The 16,876-nt window shown below is 52.5% G+C and overlaps 1 protein-coding gene across 6 annotated transcripts in view; it reads right to left on the bottom strand.

Annotated features, from left to right (window-relative positions):
• Positions 1 to 262: 262 nt before the first annotated feature.
• Positions 263 to 16,876, bottom strand: part of ANP32A (acidic nuclear phosphoprotein 32 family member A) — a 37,782-nt gene continuing 21,168 nt past the window's right edge. For 3 of the 6 annotated variants that reach the window (XM_032864600.1, XM_032864599.1, XM_032864601.1), the window contains exons 2-7: positions 7,834 to 7,983; positions 7,517 to 7,639; positions 5,384 to 5,582; positions 4,130 to 4,227; positions 1,775 to 1,838; positions 702 to 1,506 (exon numbers count right to left, since the gene is read on the bottom strand). In XM_032864600.1, coding sequence (XP_032720491.1) covers positions 1,445 to 1,506; positions 1,775 to 1,838; positions 4,130 to 4,227; positions 5,384 to 5,582; positions 7,517 to 7,639; positions 7,834 to 7,983 — 696 coding nt within the window. In that variant the 3' untranslated portion in view covers positions 702 to 1,444. Of the gene's footprint in view, positions 1,507 to 1,774; positions 1,839 to 4,129; positions 4,228 to 5,383; positions 5,583 to 7,516; positions 7,640 to 7,833; positions 7,984 to 8,728; positions 8,753 to 16,876 lie in introns of those variants that run through there. The other 3 variants (XM_032864598.1, XM_032864597.1, XM_032864602.1) reach the window with 2 other exon arrangements.

Here is a 16,876-nt window from a genome sequence, read left to right as displayed (position 1 = left end):
TTTTGTATCTTTACATCTTTTTGGGGTTTTATGCTGATGACGAAACTCTCAACGAGGACAGCACACCACCCAACCTTGTTTTGGGAGCCGAGGCATCCAAAACTCAGGCATCAGGTTACCTGCCCTGGAAAGAAGCTATTTGATCAGATAACCTGAGCTAAGCTTCCCTCCCCCGCCCCATCAGCTAGCAGCTTATCTGGAATGCATCTTAGAAAGACTGATGACCCCGTTGGACTCAAAGAAGCCACCCCCAAAAAAATTGTATAAAAAGATTTATTGAAATTTATCAATGACAAACAGACATAAAACTCAAAAGTTTGGCTCTTCTGAGGGGGAGGAGAGAAACCGGTGCAGATGTTCTTTTATACAGATGAAACACGGGCTAGGAAATCACACGTCACTTCTAAAGCAATCCAGAAGAGGGACATGAAAGCAAACCTGTACATTCACCAGGAATTTGCAGTCATTTCAGATTTCCACTAGGTAAGAAAATACAATTTTGTGTTAGTTTTTCCGTGCTCGGGTGTATGAAAAAAAAACCCAGCCGACATGCAGCAGCGTCTCCTGTGCTCAGGTCTGTAAAAATGGTCTAAGCACAGAAGTACACGTGGAGGAATTCTCTTGTCATTTTCATAAAACAAAGCGTTCTAATATTTTACAGAACAAGATAGGACAGGTTTTTTTTGTTGTTTTGTTTTTTAAATCTTTTAAAGAGGTTGACGTTTGAGGGTTTGCTTCTTCTCTTTTAATTAGAATTACCAACTCCATTTTACTCCTAACTCCTAACTCCTGTTTTCAGCTCTCCGGCTCCTAACTCTGAAGAGTGACCTCAGAGTCTTCTTCGGAGAGCAAAGCCCACCACCATCTGTGAAGGAGGAAAGAAATGAGAGACGGGGAATGTCCCCCAACCAGTGCCAAAATACGCCTTTCGGTTGCTATTTACAAACCAGGGCGTTGGATGCCTCTAGAAGGCCCAAGAAATGCAGGAATCACGGGAACCTGAACAAGAGGTAAGATGCCGGCTGGTGCTCAGCCCCTCCGGGGCTTTTGAGAAACCAAAAACGGAGGCCAGCCATGACCTTCCAACCGATTCCAGAGAGTCGGGAAATACCAGGAAGTGTGAGAGCCCTCCAAACCGTCCTCTTTGAGAGTAAGGAACAAATGCTCACTCGGTGTGTACTCAGCTATCGCATTTACAGGGACAAAACCAGACACAAAGAAAAAGTAGGGGAAAAAAATAAAGAGTGGCAGTAAAAATAGTATTTTATTCCACCCCCTCCCGCCCGCCCTCCCCCCCAACAACCCCCAGTACACTTTTCCCCTCTCGTTCCCACAGCAACGTTACAATCAGAAAAAAATAAGTTTCGGGGGGCGGGATTTCGGGGGGGTAATGGGTAAAAACAGTCAAATCACAATAGGAATTTTTCAAAATAGGTTATTCCACTTAGTCGTCGTCTTCTCCCTCATCTTCAGGTTCTCGTTTTCGCTTCTGACCCCTTTCTTCTTCTGGAAGAGGAAGGAAAAGGCATTTAGGTTAAAACATTGATCCTGCCTCTTACTCAACCCACCTGCTGGGAAGCCAGGGGACCACGCATCTGGGAAGCTTTGCTGCCCCTGGCAAATCTGAGACGGGGGATCTGCCAAGACAGGGAGGCCCCAGGAGCCTCAGATAGGCGGGTTCTACCCTCGGTTCGGTCCCCGGGGCCTTTGTGGTCTACTTTGCCAAATGAGGGGGCCAAGCCGCTACCCGCCGAGAGTAAAAATGCTGCCATACCACCGACTTCTTCTTCGTCTTCCTCATCATCTACTTCCCCGTCGTTATAACCCTCTTCATCCTCCTAGGAGAGAAGATGGACAGCCGACATTAGGGGTGCCTCCTGCCCAGGGACATGCTGAGGAAGGCACTTCCCTAGACTGTGGGAGAAAAAAGTGGAGGCTGTCCCTGCCTCTCAGAGCCCCATAAGAACCTGTCACCTCAGGACGGATCCAGAGCAGAGGTCCCTTTGCCTCAAGGAGCCCATCAAGAATCTGACAAAGCCCGGAACCCCTTGTCCAGAAAATACCCACACTACACACAGGAGCTGCAAACCCAGGCTCAGAATTTCTGACCCGAGTCCCTGTAACTCAGGCACGCCTTCCTGCGTGTGTGCTCTTTCCGGAGAAAAAGCTCCCCACGCCAACTCGGTCCTGCAAAGCCAGCCAGCTTTTCGTTTGGCTTCATCACAGTTCTGGCTTCGAGGGAAGACCCCAGTTTTAGCAAAACCAGATTCCGTGGGCAAGCTCAACCTCGCCCTACCCAGCCCGTCTACCACTCTGCACACATGGATCCCTTGGAGGGGAGGGTAAAGGCCCCCTAAGGATAGCATTCCTAGCTCCTTCAGAGTTAGCAAGGTGTGCGAACTCGTTCTCAACACAGGACCGCCGCCTTATGCTGTTCCTGCAGTCCCCTGCTAGTCGAATGTCTGCAGGCCAAACACCATTCCTAAAGCATCAGGCAACCCGTTGTTTAAAAAGAACTTGGGGGAGCGCCTGGGTGGCTCAATGGGTTAAAGCCTCTGCCTTCAGCTCAGGTCATGATCCCAGGGTCCTGAGATCGAGCCCCGCATCGGGCTCTCTGCTCGGCAGGGAGCACCCTCCACCTCTGCCTGCCTCTCTGCCTACTTGTGATCTCTGTCAAATAAATAAATAAAATAAAATCTTAAAATTTTTAAGATTTTATTTTTATTTATTTGAAAGACTGAGATCACAAGTAGGCAGAGTGGCAGGCAGAGAAAGAGGGGGAAGCAGGCGCCCTGAGCCACCCAGGCGCCCAGTAAAATAAAATCTTAAAAAAAACAAAACAAACAAAAAAAAAACTTGGTGATAGACTTCTTTTTGTCAAGGGAATTACCCTTTTATAATGTCACCAAATAGTTCTTTAATCAGTCTGTTTGCTAAGACTTTTTTTTTTTTTGTCTGTGTATAAGCTCTCCTTCGCTGGAAACTGGGACTCTGCAGATGTTCAATGAGATTACCAAAAAACAAAACAAAACAAAAAAACACACCAAAAAAAAAAACAAAAAAACAAAACCCAACACCCCACCCCCCAAAGAAACCCCTGCACACTGTGTCTCCCGTGACAGGAAGTGCAAGATGAGAAATCCATTAGCCAACCAGACCTACTGCCCTGTCCTGGGGGGACCTGTTTCTCTAAGTCTTCATTTTTAAAAAATGTGCATATTCTTTAGAACTGAGCCTAGTGGCCCACACTTAGGGAGAAGGGAAACTCAGCAGCTGAACCAGACGGGAACCAGGCTGATCACAGTGGCTTTTTTTCTGTTTGCCTTGACCGGACTCTCCCAAGCGTGGGGGTGGGCGGAGATCCAGCCCAAGCGGGTGTGTGTGTGGCAGGCAGGTGTCTGCACTCTTAATGGATAGAGACAGCAAATAGGGGGGACAGGGGGCGGGGAGAGAGGCAGGTACCTTGTCTGCGCTGTTGTCACTTTAAGCCTCTCGAGGTCTAACCTTTGTAATTAGCAAGAGTTGACTTAGAATTCCAAACAAGTCATGAACATGATCTGCTAGAGGGAGACTCCAAACATCTAAACACAAGACCTAGCACACAGAACCGAGAACCGTGAAGGGTGTAAAGGCCTAAAACAGTAGGTGGTCAAACACTGTTCTCGAGTTATTACTTACAAATTATTATATCCTCTTAAGAATTCACTGAGTCGATCCCTATTAACAACCCAGATGCAAAACAATACCTATCTGACAGATGAGGAAAGAGTCTCAGAAAGGTTAAGGAACATATCCAGGGACACACAGCCACCAAGTGGCAGAGCTGGGCTCACCCCCCCCCCCCCCAGACTGGACTGTATTAACTCTCACAGACATGCATAGGTCTTGTTAAGAAACTGGGGGCGAGCCAGGGTGTCAGCATAAAAGCATTATTTCCACATGCGCCAGGGACCCTGGTCACTGTCATTTGGCACCCAGCAGTGTCTTACCCTACTATTGGCTCAAGGTAGTCTTTGGTTTTCCCTAGCAGACTCTAAGCACAGAGTAAATACCTGAATTAACATACAACTGCGAAGAGGCAGTACATCAGGTGGACCCTGGGAGATGGTGCCCCTGCCTAGCCCCTTACCTCCTCTTCTCCGCTCACGTCCTCCTCTTCTCCTTCCTCCTCCTCCTCTTCATCCTCCTCATCCTCCACTACCTGAGCATCTTCATCATACTCTTCCTCTGTGCAGCAGAAACGGGGACAGGAGAACTGGGGGTGAGCTGGTCTCCCTCACAGCACAAACCCAGGCTCATGGGCCCAGCACAGGCAGTACGGTCTTTGGTGGGGCCCAGGACCCTCTCACACCCACCGGCGGCCACAGCAGGGATGCTCCAATAGGACTCAACACATCTGGAAGTAATCCAAAAGACAAGCCCTCCCCTCCCAGGTTTTACAAAAGCAGATCCCTTGTGGAAGCTGAGACCACAGAGAAATTGCTGGATCAAAGGACCAAGTCACAGAGCTTATAGAAGCCAAGATGCTGATTCACTTGGAAAGAGCATCTACCAAACTCCTGGCTTTAAAGGTGAAAATCTGAGTCCTTGAGGGGAGAAGTGACTTGTTCAAGGTCACTCATCAAGTTAGCCACCAAGGTGGGCCTAGAAACCTGGGCCCTTCCCGTTGGGTGAACACGTGTGTGAGTATCTTGCAAAACACTCCAACCTAACAAGGAAAAACAAAAAAATCCCTTATGTGATTTATGGGCCAAATGTCTCCTTTCTCATGGTTACTGTGGCCATGAAGCCCTGCAGGGAGGCCGCACTGTGTTAGCACATGGGAAAGGGACAGCGGGAGGTGGCCCTCTCTTTTCTTCCTTCCTTCCTCCCCGTAGGCCCTGCTGGCTCACACTCACCCTCACCTTACTACCAGGGTGCTCAGCACGCCCCCTGCAAGCCTCCTCCACCTCCCAACCCCTCCTCACCCCCTTGCACCTGCACCCTGCAGGTCCTGTGTCCTGCAGCCACCAGGGGGCTCCACACCCTCTCCAGCTCCTGCCCTCCTCTCCATTAGGGAGACCTAGATGAATGGGACCCTCAAGCCACACCCCATCTTCCCCACTACTGGGGGGTGGGAATTGAGCCCAGGGGCATACTACAGAGACACCGTAGGATCTCATTCCAGGGGCCTCTGGAAAAAGAAGAAACACCTGACGGGAGGGTTCAGTTAGATGCTTCTCAAGTCGTTACCATGCCATCAGGGAGCCTCAGGATGCTTCTCTGCAGTTCTAGACCCCGTGAGCAAGATCAGGGACCGTGGTTAACAAAGCAGCCCCCCTTCCCTCCACAGCTGTGGAAAGGAGACCACCAGCCTGCCCCTGTCCACCCCCCCAGCACCCACCGTCCTCATCCTCCTCATCGTCATCCAGGCCCTCCACGTAGCCCTCGGCGTCCGAGTCGGGGGCCTCCTTGTCGTCCCGGTCGTAGCCATCAAGATACGTGAGCTGCGGGAGGAGCTTGAACACGTTTTCTCGGTAGTCGTTCAGGTTGGTTACCTCACAATTGAAAAGGTCTAAGCTCTTGAGGTTTTCTAACTTTTTCTGCAAGCAGAAAGATGAAGTTCAACAGTGAGTTGTGGGAGGACGGGAGGGGAGGGGGCAAACAACCCAGGGAAACAGCTGGAGAAAATGGCTTTGCTCTGCCCAGCCTAGTCACTGGTGGGTGGACCTCAGTTCCCACCACTGGAAAAGGTCCCCCTAGGGCCTTTAAAGCCTCATCCAATGGCAACAAAGTCTGCAAGTACGGCTTTGGCCCCATCAATGACTGGCTTCAAATTAAGCTGGGGCTCCCCCTGGGGCTCCAGCCAAGAGCTTTGCTGCTGTCCCCATGACTGGGGAGCCAAAGGAAAATGGAAAAGGTGGCACAAACTAACAAGGTCTATTAGTAATGATGGTGAGGATGACGGCCATCAACACGGTACACCAGGTAGCAGTGACTCCATTTATTCTCACAGCCCTGATAAGGCAGAAGTGATTACTAGTCCCGCAGCTCTCAAGATCTCGGGAGCGAGAAGTCATTCTCAGCAGGTCAAGGGCAGGGAGGGAGTTTGGGCTGTGGCCTGGGGGAGGGGGTGGAGGGGGGGCGACCCCAGCATCCTCTCATCCCGCAGAGGGGAGCACAGCGCATCACCCTCACTGGTCACCAAGGAGAAGCTACAGAAACGCACGTGGTCTATGCAGGGAGAATAGGGTGTGTTTTTGTGTGTGTGCGTCTGTGTGTGCCTAGGTCTGACCTTTAATGGTAACCGAATCACAATGATTTATATACACACACACTTGGTCTCCCTACCTGTTTCCCCAAATACACATATACAGAACTTCAAAGATTTTCCTATGAAATCATTAAATCAGGGCTTCCAAGTAGATCAAAATAGTTTTGCTCTGCTCTAGGAGGTTGGCGGAAGACCTGAAAAGAAGGGCTATGGGAAGCGTATCTCTTAGTGGCCTCCATGCCATCAACAGGAGAAGTCTGAGCTTAACGAAGAAGGACCAGCTTCTGCCACGCTGGCTCATCAAGCCGCCCCTCGAGTGTCCAGAGTGTGAGGGGTGCTTGCTCTGTGCACAAGAACCTACAAACCCAAACTGAGTGATGCCCCAACTTGTCCTAATGCGGCAAAGCTGGCAAAACAGCCTCACGACCTGGCCCTGATTCTGAGGTGTGTGGCTTACAGGACGGTTCCTATGTGTACAGCAAATGTGCTCATCTGATGCGATATTATTTCTCTGTTTCAAGAACGCTGTTAATCAATGACATAGCTGAAATCAGGGGAACACAATCCTTCAGACGCAGTAATGCAGACACTGTTGTTCTGACCCAGCCTTGCCCCATCCTGGCGAATAAACCCAAGAAGAGTGAGGCGGGTTCAGCTGTTTGAAGATGAGGCCCCAGTCACCATCACACCGAGAACTGGAGACCAAGGGTAAGTCACCCTCCTCTGTGCCCCTTAGGAGAGTAAGGCCGGCACTGAGGCTCTCATCCTATGCCATCCTGTGCCATCCAGGGTGCCGTCCCACCATTCGAAGGTACCAGCCTCAGGCCAGCCATTGGAGGAGAAAACAAGTAGCCAACTCCAGAGGCAGCAGAATTCTTGATGGTTCCTCCCTCCCCAACGAGGGACGAGGAATCATGCTCTAAGAAATGACAGCTTGGGTTTCCAAAGCGGAGCAGAAGCTGTATGAAGGAAAGCCCCAAGGTGAGGGTCGGAACCCACCCTTGCCTCCCGACCGCCACTCGGGCTGTGTGACCTTGCTCAAGCCACTGAGTATCTCTAGGCTTCTGTTTCTCTAGGGACCAAGCAGAAATGAGCTCCAACTCTACCTCGTGGCCCGTAACAAGAGTCAAATAAAGTAAGATACATGGGGTGGGTGGGGGGGAACGACAGAAAAACAACACTCTACAAAGGTAAAAGTAGTAGTCCCTGATACCAATCCCTCCCCCTCCCACCCTGTGGAGGGGAAGGACCCAAATGACTCACCAGTGGCTCTATTGTGCTGAGGTCTTTAATTTTGTTGCCACTTAAATTTAGATGCGTGAGGTTCGGACACTTTTCTGCCAATACTTCCAGGCCCCCTGAGATTCTGTTATCGCTTAGTTCAAGCTAAACAGGGCAGGGAGGAGAAAAGTGCAAAGAGCTGGTAAACTGAAGGGCCAAGGGCCCAGAGCGCTCGGCCCCCGGCATTCAGGTGAGGGGCAAGTCAGCGCACTTGCCCGGCTCCCCCTTGATTCTGCTCCCCAAGCACAGAGTAACGACCCCCTCCTCCCTGCCCACACACACTCCTACACCCTATTTACCTTCTTAAGTTTGTTTAACTTTGGTAAGTTTGCGACTGAGGTGAGGCCTACGTTGATTGTACTTAAGAACTCCAGTTCCTCAAATTCATCTGTGAGGCCTTCGATTTTGCCTTCGATCGACCGGCAGTTGTCCAGGACAAGCTCTTTCACCTGCAAAGGGAAGGCCAGAGTGAATGGAGGGGTGGACTCGGGGCTGGGGCTGGGGAGGGGGTCTGGCCTCCTCAGGAGGACGGGGAGACAGGTGCTTCAGTATATGACGGTGGCACCCGCTTGCCTCTCCAGGAGCAGGCCACCGCCAACACCCACCCCGGGGTTCCCACCTCTACCTGAACCGAGGGCAGGGAGGGCTGTGGTGGGGACACACTCCCAAGGAGCTTGGGCCGGACCACAGTGACACACTCAATAATCCCTGGTGGTCTCGTTCCAACCCCACTGACACACCCCTTCCAAACTCCCGTTAAAAATCAGCCACCAGTCTCCAGCTTCCCGTCAGCACCGGCCACTCCCACGGCCCCATGGCCTCAGCCTGACCACCTCCCCAGGCCAGCTACCTTCCTTCACATCCTCAGGCCCCACTGTCCTCCACCTCTGTGCACCTGTGACCCTCTGCATGCGAATGGGTCCCCAGACACACGTGGCCGCTTGTTCCCACCGGCTTGCCCACCAGAGCCCGCCCACCAGGTCTGGTGCTTGTCACCATGGTCACCGGCTTGGCCTGGCCCAGAGTAAGGGCAGCAGACTCTATTCTGCAGACCAGCCACAGGACTTCCTGTAATGATGGACGCCTCCTGCTCTGCCCATGAAAGGAGCCACTGGCCATCTGCAACATGGCTGGGGAGAACGAGGGACTGAGTTTTCATTTTCCTTAATTTAAGTGTAAAAAGACACTACTTACAGTTACCATATTAGGTGGAGCCTCTCTAGGCCCTGCTCTTCACAGGGCCCCGAGAGTAGACGTGAAACCCCCCAAAGTGACAGGCTGAGGTCATCAAAGAACGAAAGTCGGTCTTCAGGAAGCACCTCTGTGACCCTATGCCTTCTTTAAAACTCCCTGGAGACTATGTTGCCACCATAGTTATGTTTTCCTCGTTTCTATTCTTACCCAAATTTGGGTCCAAATCCTTTCTAATCATGTAGAAAGTCTGATAAAAAGCCATGTCTTGGGGTGCCTGGGTGGCTCAGTGGGTTAAAGCCTCTGCCTTCAGCTCAGTTCATGATCTCAGGGTCCTGGGATCGAGCCCCGCATCGGGCTCTCTGCTCAGCAGGCAGCCTGCTTCCTCCTCTCTCTCTGCCTGCCTCTCTGCCTACTTGTGATCTCTGCCTATCAAATAAATAAATAAAAAATCTTAAAAAAAAAAAAAAAAAAAAAAGCCATGCCTCACTGGGTTGCTAAAAGGCAGATGTGGCTGAAGGTGATTTCAGGCTCCAGTACAGATGGGAGGGAGACAAGCTGAAAAGAGTGATCAAGTCTGGGGCCTGAACGACTCTGGGGAGTCAGCAAGGGAGGCCAGGGTGTCCCGCCCTCCAGGCAGATGTCTGTGGTTACCCACTCCTGTCCTGCAGTCCAGCTGCTCCCTGGCCACCCAGGGCCGGCAGGCCCCGTAACGGTGACTCCTCCTAGCTGCACCCAGTGCTCAACACCTGTCTGCTCGCTAGAGCCTCAGGGAAGCCTGCATCCAGGTGGCTGGTATGCTGCCGGCCTGGGACGTCCACCCACATGTTACTTGTCTCAGATGGGTCACATGGCATCAGACAGTACAGTCTAGTTCTTCTCAGTAGCAGTCCCATATGGTCCAAAGGGTCATGCCAGCCCCTCAGAGTCTTTCTTTCTCCTGGATAAGCAGACCAATTTGCTTAGACCTTCCTGCTGGGCCCAGGACGACCGGCTTGCCACAGTCCCCAGGGGGAAGCTTGGGGGAATAGAGTCTGCAGTGGGCCTGCCATGCTCCTTCTCAGGCCACCTCTGTCAGCAGGCAGACCAGGGGAACTCAGGGGCACATCTGGGCTGCAGAGCCCCACAGCTGCCCTGCTTTCTGCCTCCTTGGTGCAGAGAGGTGGTAGGCTCAGCCCAGGACAGCAGCACAGTTTGCCAGGAGGGGCTGAAGCCAGGCGCAGGAGCTCCTTCCCAGAGCTGACCCGTTCTGAGCCCAGGCACTGGCCGCCAAGGCCCGCCTTTCCCTTGGATTTGGGATGGGAGAAGTTAAGTCCTTTTCCACTCCCTCAGTCCCCAGGAGAGGCCAGATGTCCAGGTCAAGCCACCTTCTCAAGGTCACTGGCGAGAGTGCTGGGAATAAATCCTATGAGGCCTTCTACCCCAGGGCAGGAAATCAGTGTAGAGCCAGGAAGCCTGCCCTTAGGGGAGCAGGGCAAACAGAGGGAGAGCCACTGTGCTGGGGGAGGGAAGGCCACCACCTCTACGGCACTGGAGCCACAGGGCCCACAGTCTTCAGAAGGTGCTGCGGATTCTTGAAGCTCTACCAGAGAAAGACAAATATGAGAAGGGATTCTAGCCCGGCCGCAAAGACTTCAGACGTGTGGTTTTTCCAGACGGGTCAAGGGCTTCTCCTCTTAACGGCCATAAGCCAAGGAAAAGAACGTCTTAGAGATTGGGGGAGGTGGTGCTGGGAATCGAGGGAATTCTTCCCTGGAAGCTGGCGTCTCTTTCAGAGAGGCACAATGCTGCCTGGGAATTTTACAGACAGACCCAGAGTCCCAGTCCCAACTTCCACCACCAGGACCAATGGCGGGGACATTTCTCTCGAGGACAATACGTAAGCTGCTACCACTAATATTTTTTTTTTTTTTAAAGACTTTACTTATTTATTTGACAGAGATCACAAGTAGGCAGAGAGGCAGGCAGAGAGAGGAAGGGAAGCAGGCTCCCTGCCAAGCAGGGAGCCTGACGCGGGGCTCGATCCAAGGACCCTGGGATCACTACCTGAGGCAGAGGCTTTAACCCACTGAGCCACCCAGGCGCCCCACCACTAACGTTTTTATTCCTAGTAACAGTCAGATCTTTCCTGAGCCCTCAACAGGTACCCTCAATGTGCTTCGCCTGCACCAGCTCACCTAATCCTCACCACCACTCTCTGGGGGGCGTCTCCCATCTCACCCCAGAACCACTGGCCCTCAAGTCCCAGGAATGGTTAGCACCAAGCTGGTCAGTGCTGGCTCCTGATGGTTTCTCAGACCTTCCCAAATGTGAGGTGCAAGTTCTCTCAGAACCACCTCAACTCTCCAAGCTCCCCTGACACCTTTCTTCTAAGAGTTCCACCAGCAGGATGGGGGCCAGTCCCATCAGTCCCCGCCACCGCTAAACTTCCTCCGTAACCAAAACAAACCCCAAGCCAGCCCTCATTCAGATGAGGCTGCAATCAGGGAGCAAGGGATGTGGAGAGGGGTTGGGGGAGTAGGAAGAGCCCCCTCCCCAACCACTTGGGCAGGCCCCCTGCTGTCTGGTCTCAGGTGGCTCTTACAGGTCAGGTCCGTGGGACCCCCACCTCTGGGACCCCCACCGGTTTTTGCATTTCCTTCCTGGCAGGGGGTTTCAGCAGTGTTTGGGGCAAGATCAAAGAGGTGAGGAGAGGGGCAAGGCTTAGACCTGGAGGCTGCTGAGATCACCAAAAAGCCCAAACCGTGAGGGGGAAACCCACTGCTGCTTTGGGGAATGACTGTCACTTTGGAGATGGCCGGTAAGCTCCCTGTGAAGTATCTGAAATGGACCTGAACAGGAAAAAACAAAAACACCAGCCCGACAGGAGGCCTGGAGTCATCCCATGCACCCCCTCCTGACCCTGGACTCCGTGGAAGGCCGCTCTTTCCTAGAGCTCTGGGATAGGCTCACATGTTTCCAAACCCACAACCAGCCCCAACATGCCTCAGACCCACTCCAAGCTCCTGCTCCAGTCCCAACCCACTTCCTCCCCGTCCGTGCGGCCGACGCCGCTCCAGACCCTTCCAAGCAAAGAGCGTATCCCTTTTACATCCAGGGTGTGTTCTGCTTAAAAAAGAAAAAAAAGTAAGGTCCACGTCCCCCTGCCAAATCCTGGGTGTGAGCTAAGTGCAAAGTTAAAATTAAACTGAAAATTTGTACTTTGGGTTTAGATTCTCTCCCAACTCCACTGGCCCTTTAAAAATATCTGAATGTGGTTACTCTCTCTCCAGCCCAACCACTGGCTTCCTCTGCAGGTGTCAGCTTTTCAAACACCCATGGACAGAAGTACTCGGGAGTCTATGCTTCACCCCTCAGGTGTCAGCACCCCTCAGGGGTCTGTATATCTATCCTCAGCCACAACTGAGAGGTCAGGGCGGGAGGGGGGCAATGAGGCTTCCCAAGGAATCAGACTGTCCGGCTCTGGTATTTCCTGAAAAACTTGTCCCCAAAGCAAGGACACAGCAATCGCTTCTCACCAATGGGAACGGAACCGTCCGTGATAAACACAAACACATTATTACTCTAAGAAACAACCCGTTGCTTGTTTCAAAACTGTGAAATCTTGTCTTCACAGTTCTCTCAAATTCGATAATTTCCTCTCTATTCTCTACACCGCAGTCCTGGTCACGGTCATCTAAGTCACTCCAAGTCTGTTTCTGCCTCCAAATGGGGTCTCTGTGACAGCGGGGACAACTGGACTACTGGAACATTCAAGTAGCCCGACTCCATCCCTGAGCTCTGAGGCTCTGGCTCCGCAGAACGCTATCTGTTTAACCCAGGAAGTGCAAACTCCAGCCTAGAAAATATGCCTCCTGGCTTCCTACCGCCTGCGGGAGGGTGGGGTGGCGGGGGGAGGAGTCCAAGTTCTTAAATGGACCTAAGGAGGCCCTCCACTAGCCACCTCCCTACCTCCCCCAACTGCAGGGCTTCCCACGTCTCACCCTTGCACCACAAATGGTGTTCAGGCCCCCCTCCCCAGGAAGCCTTCCCCCGCCCAGCTCCGAGCATCCCAGGGCACTGAGGGCAGCTGCCACATGAATCATTTAATCGTGTATTAAGCATCCGATCCTCCTAGAGGTCAGGGACTGTCCTTCCCCATAATCAGCCTAGCAGGGGGCGGACACCAGAGCAACTGCTTAACAAACATCCCGATTACAGTGCCAGGCACAGCACTAGGTGCTGCGCAGTGAGTCAAACCGCTGTGAAACATACAGTGTAATCAGTCCCACACAGATGGGAATGAACCTGACCTCTTCTAGACAATGTGTCCCCCAGGAGGCAGGCCAACTGCGTGCACTCCTCTTGACCTGACCCAGTGCTCTGTACACCGACCTCTTGCCTAGAAGCAGCCCCTGCCTCCGTAAAGGGTGTACTTGTGACACTGTTATAGAGTAACATGCTGGGGATTCAGAGGCTGCCCGTGAGCCACAGTTGGGGTCCTTGCCAGCAGGGGTGTGGTGCCGGCTGGGAGGAGACCGATGTCTGGTAAACAGCTACTGAAGCAGGGTGCCAGGTAGCGGGCTGGAGCGGGGACCGAGTGCATTCTTTAAATGCCCAGAGGCCAGGCATGCTCAAGGAAGACAGGAAAGACCCAGAAAAACCGAGAAAGGGGATGCACTGTATCAAATTCTGGACCGGCTATATAGTTGGCAAGACTTCGTTCAAAACGAAAATCTGAGGCCCACTGCTCAAAAACTGTTAAGAATTCCAGAGACAGCGACAGCACTGCATTAAACCCAAGGGAGGGCCCTTCGAAGCCCAGGGCCCTGTGTGACTGCAGAGGTCACAGGCCCATGATCAGGGGGCCCTGATTTAAATGGACAGCTCAGGCCTAAAACAGAGACGGCTGAAGGCCAAAACCAGAAAGAAGCAAGCTCGAGCGAGAACAGCTCTTTACATTTCTAGGACCTCCGGAGGCAACGTGGAGAGGTGGACAGAAGGCAGGCTCTGGAGTCAGACAGACTGGGCTCCAGTCCACATTCTCCACTTGCTGGCTCACCTCACCTCTCCTGAGCTTCCGTTTCCTCCGATGGCTGTAGTGCCCATCACCTAGAGCTGGATTAAGTGAAATAACGCACTTAGAGCATCCTCCGCTTGGAAAAAGCCACTTGTCTTCTCCCAGATCCACAGCCACCTCTCCCCACTGTGTCCACAGTCACGGCACGAGAATGGGAACAAAGGGCAGTCGGCACATCTGAGCCACCAAAGCCGTCTCTCATGAAAGGCATGAAGCTTCATAACATTTTGGAGAGTGAAGATGTTATACCCAAAATACACCCCTCTTGACTTTGTATCTACACCTTGTTTTGTTTCTTTTTCCCCCACGAACCTCCAGCCTTGATTTTTTTTTTCTTTCACTGACCAAGAATTCAATAAATATGTGTAGCTTTGGTTTCAACCCTGTCAGTCCCTGACCAATTTAGTTTTCAGGTTCCAGTCTTGCACAGAAGAGGAGACTCAAATCAAATTGACCCCGTGTTTTTTTGGTGCTCATGGGTTTTAAATAGGTCAGCTTTTAAATGGGCCATCCCTTGTTGCAGATTCCATTTCTAGCTAGAAGGCTAAACTGTTTGAGTCACCAAGGCTGAGGGGAAATGAGCTTCTTCCCAAAGGTGTTCAATAGGAGCGACAGATGCTTATGATTCTGCTGTTTCGACCCTAAAATCTCTACTTTTGCTTAACAGTCTGTGGGGCAAGACCTGCAAAAACCGGCCAGGTTCCATGAAGAGAAAGCCAGGCTCTGGGAGAAGAGTCGGACATTTCGAAAGCTGGAAAGGCCTTCGGGATCATCTAGGTCAGTGGCTTTCTGACCACAGCCCACAGTAAAAAATACATTCCTGCCTTGGCTCAGTATACCCATGTGGTGTGTACAGGCACACACACCAAAACAAAACATACCCAATCACAATGACTCTTTTCTATTACATTAAAAAGATTTTATTTTTTTTTTTAAATGTGACCCACAGCTTTTAAAACACTGGTCCAGTTTAGCCCTCTTTTTGCAGAGGAAAAAGCAAGGCCCAGCATTGGCCCTGGGCCCAGGAAACCCTGAGTGGGGTGGTCCTTCTGCCACACCATTTGCTCTGATCAAAAACCACCGTTCCCAGTGGAAGATTGTGGCATCCTCCACATCGCTCACGAATTTCTGCTAACAGGAGGATATTCTGCAGCCGCCGGGTCGCTATGACTCTGGTCTCTGCACCTTAAAGATCTTTTAAAATCTTAACTAAGGGGCAGGGTCCCCACATTACCTTAAAACAAAACGAAACAAATCTCTCCAAGAAGAAAAGCATCTGAGTGTCTGGATTTTGTTTGTTTCCTACAATAGAGCTCAGAAGGCACGGGTGGGAGCACATGGCCGCTGGAAGTCGGTGACGCCATCCTTATTATTTTAGGGAACCGTGGAACGCAAGCCGAGGCGCGCTGCGGCGTAATTAAGCTGTCGGCCAGGCCCGGGGAATAAGCTGAGCGCCGGCGCGGGGAGGGCCCGCATTAACATAAAGCCTGTGACTGGCTCCTGCGCTGCCTGGAACCGGCTTCCTCCCTCCTCCAGCGGGCGTGGGGAGGTCTCGGTTTCTGCCTGGCCCGAGACAGAGGAGCTGGTTCCCTTGCAGATGCTTCCTCCAGCCAGAAGGACAGACTCAGCGGAACCGCAGGCCGGCCCCAGCAGCTGTAGGACCCGGGCTTTGGGCTGGTCCAGTGGGCCCATTCAGCGAGTGAACTCCCCCCAGAGCTGGGGCCACTCCCCGATGTTCCACCCTTGCTTGCCTGCCTGGACAGCTCATTCCTCCCTTCTGGACCCGTCTAGAGTCTACTCCACTTCCAGACCCTGTCCGTTCCACCTCTTGGAGGAAGGCCTCCCTGATCACCCAGACCCTGCCCCAGCCCTGCCCCAGCCCTGCCCGCTTTAAGCGCATGTGAAGGACAGTATTCCCAGGGCAGCAGAAAATAGGTCCAGAAGGCTGTCTGGGCCCAGGAGGTGGGGAGGAGTTGTCTTGGTCTGACTTGGCTGGAGGAAGGGAGTGGAGGGGGATCGGGGAGAGGTGAGGTCTGGGAACTGGTGGAAGACAGGATCCACTGGCAATCTAGCAGGCTGCCTCTTTTCCTTGGCTGTCCCTCTGCACCTGTAGTCCCGGAGGGTGGGATGAGGCAGGAGTCTGAAGTGCAGTCCAGTGAAGGCCCTGGTCCCAGCAGGTGGGATCTAAATGGGGACCAGGAGAAAGAAAGGGGGACAAGAAGTGTGGAGGTACAGTGCCAAGGACAGTCACTGCCCAGTCTGATGACTGGGATGGCCCCTGGTTACTTTGCCGGTAACTTGTCCTATGCCTTGGGGCAGTCCCCTACTGCGCACACTGGACAGTGGAGCTTGAGTGCAGAGAGGAGGCCCCCTTCTGTGGGTCCACATACTTTTAGTCCCACCTCACATCCAAACTCAGCCTCTATTCCCCAAAAGGAAGTGGGGAGATTTCATGGACAAAAAGAGCCCAGAATTCATCCCTGAGGGATGCCAGGAAGGAAATTTGGGGCCCCAGGCAATTAAAGAAACACAAAAATCAATCATGTGATCTCTTAAAACACATTGGGATCACAAAAACAGCCCCCAGAGGCAGAGGGTGTTGGGTTCCAAATACAGGAGTCTGGCATCGTCCCCTCTGATGTCTGCCATCTCCCAGGGCAGCAGGGAGTAGGCAGCTCAGCCCATGGGGGGTCCTAGTCCCTGTTCGACAACACTGTGGTTCACAGAAAACCACACTGTCCATGATGATCATACTAAAGAGCCACATCACTGGCCCCATGGAACAGAAAAGCCATGAGGAGACAGAAAAGAAAGGCCTGGAAAGCAAAGAGGCAAATCCTAGCCCATCTTCCTAAAACACTGCTTTGAACGTGTCCTGTCAGGTCCTGTCACTCCTGGTCCACTGCCTTTACCAGCCACGGGGACTGCAAAGCCAGAGGATTCCCAGCCTCTCAGCCACCCCGTGTGCCAGGACCAAACACCCAAGGCTGTTTGTCCCCGCCTCACCTCTCTGCCAGCCTCCCTGCCCTGCAGCCAACATGGTGACACCACCTGGCATTTCTTCCCATGTGACAGGTGACGAAGTGCTTCCC

The sequence above is a fragment of the Lontra canadensis genome, unplaced genomic scaffold (genome assembly GCF_010015895.1).
Source record: "Lontra canadensis isolate GAN:19392208 unplaced genomic scaffold, GSC_riverotter_1.0 scaffold28, whole genome shotgun sequence".
Lineage (NCBI taxonomy): Eukaryota > Metazoa > Chordata > Mammalia > Carnivora > Mustelidae > Lontra > Lontra canadensis.
This window is presented reverse-complemented; position numbering and strand designations above follow the sequence as displayed.